Source organism: Agelaius phoeniceus, assembly GCF_051311805.1.
Source record: "Agelaius phoeniceus isolate bAgePho1 chromosome W unlocalized genomic scaffold, bAgePho1.hap1 SUPER_W_unloc_2, whole genome shotgun sequence".
Classification (NCBI taxonomy): domain Eukaryota; kingdom Metazoa; phylum Chordata; class Aves; order Passeriformes; family Icteridae; genus Agelaius; species Agelaius phoeniceus.
In genome coordinates this window covers 1,994,388-2,005,629 of record NW_027509867.1, presented here as the reverse complement: position 1 = coordinate 2,005,629, position 11,242 = coordinate 1,994,388, and the positions used below count along the sequence as shown (strand labels likewise).

Genomic DNA, 11,242 nt, shown 5'->3' with positions numbered 1-11,242 from the left:
GTCCTGTTGCCTTCCTGTTCCTGTTGGTCACCAGTGGCTGCCTGAGGTCTGAGACTCTGGGGCCTGGGGGAGTTGTTACACCACAGGCCCCTGGACCCGAATGCCAGCCCTTTGCCATGGGAAACCAAACTCACCACTCCAGTGTCCTGATGTCAGTTTGCAGGAGGCGCTTGGCACTGCCAGGGCAGCCTGAATTGGAGGTGGTGGCAGGTTGGATCTGGGAGACACCCTGAGCTGTTTGGGATTTCAGGAGGCGGCCACCCAACTGGGGCCACAGGCCCCTGGGCCGAACGCAGGCCTTTCTCCATTGGAAACAAAACTCACCACCCCAGTTTCCTGATGTCATTTTGCAGAAGGAGCTTGGCACTGCAAGGGCAGCCCAAGTTGGAGGTGCTGGCAGCTTGGGTCTGGGAGATGCTGTGCGCCATTCGGAATTTCAGGAGGCGGCAGCGCAGTTGGGGCCACAGGCCCCTGGACATGAATGCCAACCCTTTTCATGGGAATCAAAACTCACCAATCCAGTTTCCTGATGTCAGTTTGCAGGAAGCGCTTGGCACTGTCAGGGCAGCCTGAGTTGGAGGTGGTGGCAGGTTGCCTCTGGGAGACATCCTGCGCTATTCGGGATTTCAGGAGGCAGCACTCACTCGGGGTCACAGGCCCCTGGACATGAACACTGGTGGAGGAAAGATCCAATGTTAAAAGCATCACCCAGGCAATGCTCTTTTGACAAGTTCTGCCCTGAGCTTTCCTTAAGAAGATCTGAAACGTTCAATGTCACCAGCAAAGGCTCCTGCAATGGCTGCAGGCCAGCAGAGCAGGGCTGTCAGCTGTGAAACAAGTGCTGCCACAAGCAGCAGCTCCCCCAGGGCAGCAAATCAAGAGCTGGGAAGGAGCTGATCTGATGGCCAAACCTCCTTAGCTCCTTCTGAAAGAGCAGGAACAGTTCCTCATTCCAGTGAGGTGGAATGCTGGGCAGCACAGCTCCAGGTGAGGACTGGACACAAGTTTGCTCCCACTGAGTGCTGTGATGGTTTCTGCAGGAGCTCTGGGCCCCTGTGCTTGCCATGCACAAGGAGGAGAGAAGGAGCCGAGTGCACTGATGTGGAAAAAGGATATGTAAAAAGTTTTTAGAGCCTAATAGAAGGCCCACACAGTATGAATCTGTATATAAATCTTGAGACAAGAAATGCTGACTTAAAAATGCCATGGAATAGGACAGATATTGTTGAGAGAGAAATGGAGCTAGAAAAAAATTTCGAAAGATGGCCTTGCAAATAAGACTTTGGAAAAATAAAGCTATGAAAGATGCATTGTAGTGGGACCCACAAGGGGTAGTTTGAAATAATTGGCTTTAAGGCATCTACAACATGGCGTGGAAAAAAACAGATAGACCAAGAAACACTTAAAAGGTATTATAATTAGGAAATAGTCAGCTTCTGATTGTGATGGTGTGAATTATAAGATCTGTATTGTCTCACCCTTCTCATGAGACTGAAAATGGAATAAAAGTTTTTAAAACACCTCTCAGTTGTCCCATTTCTAGGTCCTGAAAAGAGTATTATCCAACACACTGACACACCTTTGCCTCGAGCATAACCCAGCCTGCACCAAACACACTGAAAGTTTTCCCCTTTGGCCCGTGTCTTGAAACATCAGGTCTGCTGTTTGACAGCTCAGGTTGGTTTGGTGTCAAGGAGTTTCCCTCAGAAATACTGGGTTTGTCTTCCTCTGTGCCTTTCCCTCAGCAGCCTTGGGCATGCTCCTATGTGAAGCCATCTGTCTCACACAGTTTGAAACAATTTAAAACAGGACATTGTGCAATAAGTCATCTCCTCTATAGTGTTCCAACAATCCCTTTCCAGCAATATGAAGTTATTACTAATAGATGAAAGTGGAAAAACCCCAACAGTTTATTAACAAACAGAATCCCCCCATGACACGTTTTCCAAGAAGGTGCCGGGTTCTCTCTCGGGAAGAACAGGAGCTGTCACGGAGCAGTTCCAGCAGCTGATGGAAGCTCGGTGGCTCGTACGGCGTCGGCTTTCTCCCATGGCAGAGCTCCCTGGAACGGCCAGGGCAGGGGAAGCAGCTGGGCTGGAGCCCCTCACTGTCTTTCCTCCCCGGCGTAGCTCAGCTCACAGACTCTCGGGCTGGGAGCGGGGCCGCTCCGCTTCTGCCGGCACCATGTCCCTGGGCTTGGACAAACAGTTTTCTGCCAGGAGAGCCATGCACACTGCTCCACTGATCCCTCATAAAGGCCCAAACCAACTCCAAACACTCTGTCTGCAGCAGCTTTTCACAAAGGGCTGCAGAAATCCAGGACAGCTGCAAGTGAGTGTTGGAAGGCTCTTGTCTTGCTCCTGACAGCAGAATTCTTGATGATCTTATGCAATTTTATTCAGATGTAACATGAGAGCTGAGGTTTTTTGTTAAAATATTTCATGATGAGTAACAAGCCTTGGGAGCATGAGGTACAGGACTGACATGTGAAAGCATGAGCATATCCTCCAAAGTGGCCAGTTTAATTGTCCATTTTATTATTCTTGTATTTACTCCACACTAATAAGGAAAACCAAGCTTTGCTTGGAGGCAAAACAGGCATGGGATACACTACAGTCCCTCGCAGGCTCACCAGGGCTGGGAGTGACAAAGCAGGCAGTCTGTTTCATTGTGAACCACTACAGAGCCACATCCCAATCTGGTTTAAGCAGCGTGGTATTATTAAGAGCTCCTTTTCTGCATGAGATACACAAAGGAGATCCCAAATGGTTTTCATGCAGGCATGCAGTAAAGAACTGGTCCTGCTATCCTAATGAAGGATGGCTTTGGCAATTACACTCTTCCCATTCATCTTTTGATGCAGACACTTCAGGTTTTCCCCCACACCCCTGCAGGGCTGGCAGTCACTGTTTCCCATTTCCTGTTCTTCCCTAGAGATGGTGCAGTGGCTGCTTTGAAACAGAAAGCCCTGAGATCTGGACAGCTCGAAGGAGCATGAAATGCTAATTAAGTGCTCATATTGGTAATACCCAGGTCTGCACTTCCCAGTCCTCTGAAGCAGCAGCAGGAGGACCATGCATCATTCCTCTTGGTGGATGTTCATGTTTCTGATGTGCAAGAGGCAATGGCTTTGAGGAGGGACAAAAATGCCCCTATTCAAGCAGTGGGTGTGCAAGGAGATGTGAAGTTTCACAGCCTTTTCTAGGATATTTCAGAAAGATCTAAGAGAATATTGTGGCATGGAGTAGGTCCCTAATTTTGTCTCCAGAGAAATCCCCAAAGGGCACATTCACTCTGCTGCTGATGGCAACCCCATAAGCTCATGGACCCGTTTTCCCTGCAATGTGCCACCCTGCCTGGGCTTTATTAGGCCAGGACTAGACCCAGAGCAAAGCAAACACATGCAGCCAGGTGACATTGTGTGACATCAGAAGCTGGCAACCAAGAGTACAGTTTGCACTGGGGCCAGAAGTGTTTTTCCCTAAGACAAAGCAAATTGAAATGTGAAATTTAATACTTCAAATGATTATGAAAGGAAACTGCAGAATAATCTCTGGAAGGGCAGCATTGTCAATGATCATGCAGTCCACCAAGAGCTGGAGCTGAATCCAGAATTGCTTCTTCCAGCTGTGCAGCAATTCATTACACTGGCAAGCACTGGTCCATGGGAACAAATGATGCCCTAGCTCTGGGCTGAATGGCATCCAGGCTGCAGTACAGATTGGAGGAACCCTTGTCACTTGTTATTGGCCTTCCAGTGCACTCATCCTTCTGCAAACAAGGTGCAAACAACACAGCTGGACTGCTGTCCCAGGTAAATATACATACAGGTGACTTTTCTAAAGCAGTGCATCATTTCCCAGTGAAATACATGACCTCTTCTTACCTATGAAATTGTGATTGAAGACACCTGTGAGCCAGATCTGTGGGAGACTGCAAAGGAGCAAAGCTTTGGGATTTGGGCACACTTCTCTTTGTTTCTTTGCTCAGGCCTTTGGTGAGCACAGAACACACCTAGGTAGAAAACCTTTGACTATACAGGATCTTTTGGATCCATTGTCCCCAAACAGGTCAATGGTGGCCCCATTGTAATGCCAAGTAACAAAGAGCAGCACAAATGACACAAAGAAAACATGGCCAAAGAGGAAGAGGAGAGGCCCAAAGAGGAAAGGATGTGGTGAGACACTGGCACATTGAGTGAGCTGCACTCCCATAATCCCTAGGCTAGCAGGTCCTGGTATCACGTTCTCCTCTTGGTTTATTTAAGTTTTATTTGTTTATTTACTTTTTTCATCATCAAAAATATATATAGTTAAAAATATGTCAAAAATTTTAAAGATACAATCAAAACACATTAATTCAAAACTACATCTAAAGATCAGAACATATGTACAGCTGTAACTATGAAGCCTAATGCATCAATCCTATTCTTCAAACACTCTTCATGCAGGCAGCAGCTTCTTCCTGAGCTTGGAGGAAAGAGAGCTCTTCTGGACGGGAGGCGAGGACTTTGTGGGTGAGGGAACATCGGAAGTGTCTGGAGAAAACTTCTCGGTAAGACTGTAACCAGCCAGATCTGCAAAATGGAGACACAAACTTAGCAGTGGCCACCATGCAAACCTAAAGCATCTGAAGCTCCATATTTCATGGGACACATTTCCTGCCAACTTCTAAACAGCTGCACAGGGAAACATGCTCCTGCTGGCAGACACTTGAGGCAGGCCAGGGCAAAACCCTGAGCCACCTGCCCAGAGCTAGCACAGGCACAGCCTGGCCTCTGGGCTGCCCTGGGACAGCAGGGAGCCCAGAGCCCTGTGCTCTCCAGGAATGGCTCAGCTGCACCTGCACCCTCCTGCTCCTCTGCTGCCCCACAGCTCAGCAGCCCTGCAGCTCCAGGGGCACTGGCAGCAGCACAGCTCCTTGCAGGGGCACATGCAGGGCACAGCTGTTCCCTGGCAATGTGCACAGCCTCTCTGCGCTGCCACAAGACCCTTCCTCCCAACAGAGAGTGGCCCAGCTCCCCCCTCACCTCTGTGTGAGGCTGAGCCATGATTCCCTTCACCTTGTCCTCCACCTGGAGCTGCTTCAGGCCCCCCATGCCATGACTAGGAAGGGCAATGGAGAGAGCGGGGGCAGATGCAAAACCTTCCTTTGGATTTCATCTTTTTTGGCACAGCTAAAAAGGCAAATCTGGAGGTGTCCAACTCAGCGCTTCCTCAGCCTTCTGGAGAACATCTCGCCCTCACCAGCCCAGCATTTTGGAGAGGTTTTCCCGCACGTGTGCAGGCTTGCTGGCAGCACATTTCTTCAGCTGGGTGCCCATCACCTTGTAGAGGGCAGAGGCGAGCTTGGTGGCCACGGTGCGGACACTGGCGCTCCGCACGGGCAGCGCCTTGTTCTCCAGGAAGGACCAGAGCACGGGCAGGGCGTCGCGCTGGACGACTGCAGGGCTCCTGGCATGGACCCACTGCACAAGCACTGCCGGGACAGAGACACAGCTCCTTAGCCACAACCTCAATGCAAACAAGCATCTACCTCTGCTTTTGCTTCTGGCAAGCCTCTCTGGCCAAGATCAGCAAAATGGCACACAGAGCCCCTTGATCCAGAAACGGGCAAAGCAGCTGATCATCCTGGAAACAGAACCACCAACCCCTCAGGACTAATTGCTCCAACCAGAGCCTTGTCCCTGTGGCAGACTTTGCACATTTATTAAATTATTTCACAATCTCTTTCTGCATGAACAATGAATGAAACGTCCAACTGCCTTTTATTTCCATTAGGAACTTGTCTAAACCCACACTGAATATTTGGAAATGCACCATAGAGAGGAAATGGAGAGATTTCTAATAAAGGGATGATTCCATTTTTGTAACTTGATGTCAAGTTCCAAATGTCTAATCTGGCTCTTCCCTGTGCTCAGTGGCACACAGCAAAGGGCAGGATTAGAACACACCTCAAAACTCCAGCCCACCAGAGGTGGCTGCTGCCTGACAGCTGGATGAGAAACATCAGTGACCAGCTGGTGTCTTTGGCAGAATGCTTTTGGGGCTTCCAAGAAACAGCTGTTTCAAACCTCAGGGTGTCTTAGAGAATTACCCAGATCCCATTGCTGTGGCATTTGAGTATCTCCACATTTTATTGCCACTTTCCCCTCCCAATGTTAATGGCATTTTTTCTTTTAATGTCCACTGAAATAGGGGCATAGAGAAAGAAAAATGCTACACAGGGGACTGAAATGCAACCAAAACATGAGTGTTTTCTCATATTGTCTCTGAAATGTGCTCTCTGCCCATTTTTTGAACTGAACTATATCAAACACAGACAAAAATTTACTACCAACAGGCTTCTTGCATGGCAGATTTGGCTGAGAGACCAAAACCTGAATGGCTCTGGAGACCATTCTTATTTTCTGATCAGACAAAATGTTATCTAGCAGCCATTTAATATTCTGTGGTGGAAGAGACTTCATTTTCTCAATGCTGTTAATCCACCACCAGTCATCAACATTGAAAGAGTTCCTGCAAGTACCCAAAACCAATTTTGCTAAGCAGGAAAGGGTTATGGTACCCATTTTAAAATGGGAATTAATTTGAGTTTAAATGCAGTTAAAGACATCGGTGACTACTGAACGTGAGGAACAGCTGTCTGTTCCTACTAAATCTCAGAGACAACATCTGCTCTTTCTAAAGTAATCCTAATTTATGGTTAATTCCTTTATTTGAAAAAGAGATCAAAAGAACTGCTAAACTAAATTCCCTATTGCTGGAGATCTACTTTATTCAAATGCTCTTTAAAGGGCCTTTGACATTCCCAGTCACTGAACATGCCCTTTTGAGATTCCTAATGGAGACACAAAGTGTATTAAACCTTGCATTCAATGATGTTGGCATAATTAGCAGTGGATTTAGCCCCAGGTAAAGCAAGGTGATCAATTCTCCTCTCTACTATATATTGAGATTATCCTTTTTCCATTCCTTGTCTCTTGCTGACATAGCAAGCTCCTCTGAGGAATCAATTATCAGCTGCATTTGTAGCTTTTGGACAGCGCTGGCACAGGCAGACACTGTTTGCACACCCTGAAAGGCTCAGTCCAAGGCCACTTTGACAGCACAGGCAGGGAGCCTCAGCACTCTGCTTCTGTCCCTGTGCCCCAGAGGCTGCCTTGCACTAAACCCCTGCCTCTGATGCCTCTGTTGAGTTTTGACCTGAGCTGTGACCCCCAGGCTCTGCACGGTTCAGCCTCAAAACTTTCCAACAGAAAAACAAGAATTTTGTGAGGACAGAACAAACTGATGCCCTGAAACAGCATCTGCCACCATTTCCCCTCAAAGATCACAGATGTCCCTGAGCTTCCCAGAGAGGAGCCTGCTGGGGTATTTTCAGCCCCTCCCTTTGCTGGAGGTGGTTCTGAGATGCCCCAGTGAGAGCTCAGCCCCGAGGCCGAGAGCTGCCCCCATCTCAGATGCTGCCCAGCTCTGCAGCAGCCAGGGAAATCCTGCCAAATCCACCTGCCTGGGCTATTGGGCAGCAGGGACAAGCTCAGCACCTCCTGATGTGGAGGAGCTGCTCTGCTGTCTGTTCACAGGCATTCCCTGTCAATACTCCCTGGGCAGAGCTCTTGGCTCAGAAGGGGAGGCCATACCTGTGATACACTCGGTGACATCCAGCAGAGCTTGGCCACTCAGGTGATTCCATTGGTAGCTGAACTCTTTCAGCAGTGACACATGATCTACAAGGGAAACACATGGTTCTGCTCACTTTTCTCAGGTCATAGGAGAAAGGACAGTGAGGAGGGAAAGGGCAGGGCCAACCCCATTTTATAAAATAAAGTACATTTCTGTGGATTTTTGAATCCTTTTCTTCTTTCCTTCCAGCCTGCTTGGCAGGGTTTAAAATTCCAAAAGAAAAGCTCTCCTTTCACATTTGTAAATCCAAACTTGTCTGCTGTAGCAGGAGCTATGTTAAAACATTTCACATCAGGGACCTCAAGAGTTCAGTCACATGGAAGCAGTGAAAAGGTTTTGCATCCCAGAGCAAAAAGGAAGAAGCCCATACTTGGGTCACAGAAAGACACTGAGTCAGGCAGTTCCTGAGTTCACAGAACAGCTGGGGAGGAGAAAGTGGAAACTCCTCTTGAAGACCTGCCTCTTCAACACTCCTTTTTTCAGGCATATTTCCCCAGTGGGCATTCTCAGAGCTGACATAAATCTGTGTGGCAGAGGAATTTAGAGCAGTCCTTGCCTATGTAGTTAATTGCTGTGGCCATCTTGCCCCATGCAAAACAACATGTGGAACAAGGCATCATTGACAGCTGGGTTTATACCTGTTTGTTCTAATGAAATGAACTTGGTGAATCATAAGTTCCCCTTTGAACATGGAAGACAAAGAAGAAAAGTGGAAAATAGGCAGCTGATGCCTCTAATGTAGAGCCTCCCAGGTGGCTGCTCTGCAGAAGCTCTGATGGGTCAGTGTCCCTTCATGCCAACAGCAAAGCTGTTCATTTGGGAAGTCAGACAGGGCCCAAGCACACTCCAAACCCCCTTTGCCTCTGAACTGTAGCAAAGCTGTAGCCCAGGACTTGCTCTTCAGACAAGTGGCACAGAGCCAAGGGAGCCTGGGACTGTTGGGAAATGATGCTGCACACTCCAGCCTGTTGGGGATGGTGCATAAGGACTGCAGCTGCACAGCTTCTGGTGGGTGTCAGCTGGAGTGTTCCACAGACAAGAGCAGCTGTCAAGGCACTCAGCGCTCTCTTGTGCAGGAGAGACAGAGACGAAGTTGAGGAGAGTCCCTGCCAGGGCTCAGCCTTACCCAAATGAGCAATGGATTCTTCCAGTGCTTTCACAGCTGCCCCACGAACCCTGGGATCCTTTGAGTTCAGGTTCTTTGTTATTCCTTCCACCAAACCAATGATCACTGGGTTCAAGGCATCTTTCAGGACTCCTGTGATTTCAGCCAGCACATCCAGTGCCCTCTGCTTCACTTTCTTGTGGCTGTCAGATATCCTCAGGACAAAATAATCAAAAATCTGTGAAGAGAACAAGCAACGTGAAAGCTGGATTCAAATGTCCTTGTTTGAAGAGTGGCTGTAGCAGTCAGCAATGTCAAAGATGAAAGTGATCCTTTCTGTCACTCGCTTGCACAATTTCACTGTTTTCCTGTGGGCCACTCACTGGAATGGTGGCGCAACCTCATGATGGTTGAAAGATTTTCTTCTGTTTTTAAGAGGTTGGGCTGGGGACAGAGTAGCCCCTATGGTATTTCTCTCCATCTCTAAATCATTAAATCAATTCCATTTATTAATGCTAAAGAGTACCTTTGCTTTGAATGGAAGCAGATGTTTACAATGCCTGGTTTTCTATACAGTTGCCTCAAGTACTGAGGGCAGTTATGATTTTGCCAAAACTATGGCTGGAGGAGATCTAAGTTTTATTTTGTTTGTCTCAGAGCCAGTGTCTGGAGAAGTGCAGGGCTCTGGTCAACTCTTCCAGGATCCAGACTATTTCTCTAAGTAACATGTGGACTTCTGAAATGGAATGTGCTGTACAGCTCTCATTAGAGCACGTTCAGTCCCTTGACAGCCACATTGTCAGGCACCTTTTCCTGGAAAAAGGGAAAAAGCAGCTACTGGGAGGAGAAGGCAGAGATGAGTCCTTAGCTGTTTCCATCCTTTTCCAAAGAGAAAAAAAGACCCCCCCAAGAAGGGTGAGCACTGTCTTTACCAAGAGGAATAGGAACAAGGATGGAAATGAGTAGCCAGAGTTGTGCCTGTGCAAGACAAGATGGAGTATATAGAAGTGTTGTTTTTGAAAAACCAACTGGGTTTAAACCAACCCAGCCTGATACTTCTCTTCCCTATGCAAACCCATTTTTGGTCTAGAGAACAATTGCCATGCTTTCAGGGGCTGGATTCCCTTCACTTAACCCAACTGGGAGTAGGAGACAGCAGCAGTTACACCAGCAGAAAATTCTGCCATCATCTGATAAACAGCATCAATAGGCACCTGCCAGACAAATACAGCTGGACTGAAATAACACTTCCTGAAGACTGGACCTGAATTACATTTGTCTGGGTAAGAGGGACCAGCATGTCCCAAACAGCCAGGACAGAGTGCCAAGACACACTGAATTAACTTTGCTGCTACAGGCTTAGGAAAGGAGCTAAAGGAAAGGAGCAGTGAAGATACCCTACGTACTTGGACAATGTTGGTGGAGATGAGCTGGGGGCTGGTTTTGCACAGGTCTTGGAGGAGTTCCACTCCTTCCATCCTTGTCTGAAACCCCTTGGCTTCCAGGAGATGGTAAAGCTTCTGGAGCAGCTCCGTTTCTTCCACAGCTGGAGGTGATGTGACCTGGGCTTTTGCACAGTGTAGGAGGTGTCCATCAGAGGGAGATTTCACCCTGGAAAATAAAACCAAATGAGGACCTGTTGGTGATAATTATTGTAGCATGGCATCCCCGTCGTGGAAATAATTAGCATTGACTCCATGATTCCAGAGGGCTGATCAATCACTTTATTACACTATACTATACTATACTATACTATACTATACTATACTATACTATACTATACTATACTATACTATACAGAAACTCATCACCCTTACAGACAGTCAGACACAGACAGACCAGATTAGTCAATTGAATCCAAAACACCATCACCAGTAGCCAATTAAGAAATTACCCTTTAGTAAACAAATCTCTATAACACATTCCACATGTTCACAACAACAGGCGCAGCAAGGGCAGATAAGAATTGTTTCTGATTCTTTTCTCTGATCTTCTCACAGCCTTCCCCGGGACAATGCCTGGGAAAGTTGTGCCTGCTGCTCTCTATGGAGAGAGCTGCAGCCACAGACAATACCTTCAGTTAATTGTGAGCAAAACATCTTGAGCAGCTTTCCTATTATGTGATTTCAAGCTGGAAAGTCATGAGGGTCCGAAGAACAATGTGGACCTCATGACAATGATTACCGGAGACAATCTGCAAGTAACGTTCTTGCCAGAGCTCACTGAGGAAAACCAAGGATGAGATGCATCTGATCTATCTTCAGATGGCTGCCAGGGCACACAGGTCACATTGCTTTGTGGAGAAAGAGAGACACTGCTTCCAAGTCTAAATGCTTCCTCATAAGGGACATGTGTGTCTTAGAATAAGGAGACTCATCACTCTGGAGAAGTGTCTCTACACCAGGCATGACAATCTGGAAAAGTAGCTCAGATGCATCTGAACCGATAAACA

The 11,242-nt window shown here is 47.6% G+C and overlaps 1 protein-coding gene across 1 annotated transcript in view; it reads right to left on the bottom strand.

Moving 5' to 3' along the window:
* Window positions 1-510: 510 nt before the first annotated feature.
* The window catches only part of LOC143692636 (TOG array regulator of axonemal microtubules protein 2-like), a 29,742-nt gene continuing 19,010 nt past the window's right edge, over window positions 511-11,242 (bottom strand). The window contains exons 13-18 of the mRNA XM_077172886.1: window positions 10,197-10,401; window positions 8,812-9,028; window positions 7,643-7,729; window positions 5,247-5,442; window positions 5,030-5,105; window positions 511-660 (exon numbers count right to left, since the gene is read on the bottom strand). Of these exons, the coding sequence (XP_077029001.1) occupies window positions 511-660; window positions 5,030-5,105; window positions 5,247-5,442; window positions 7,643-7,729; window positions 8,812-9,028; window positions 10,197-10,401 (931 nt within the window). The remainder of the gene's footprint in view (window positions 661-5,029; window positions 5,106-5,246; window positions 5,443-7,642; window positions 7,730-8,811; window positions 9,029-10,196; window positions 10,402-11,242) is intronic.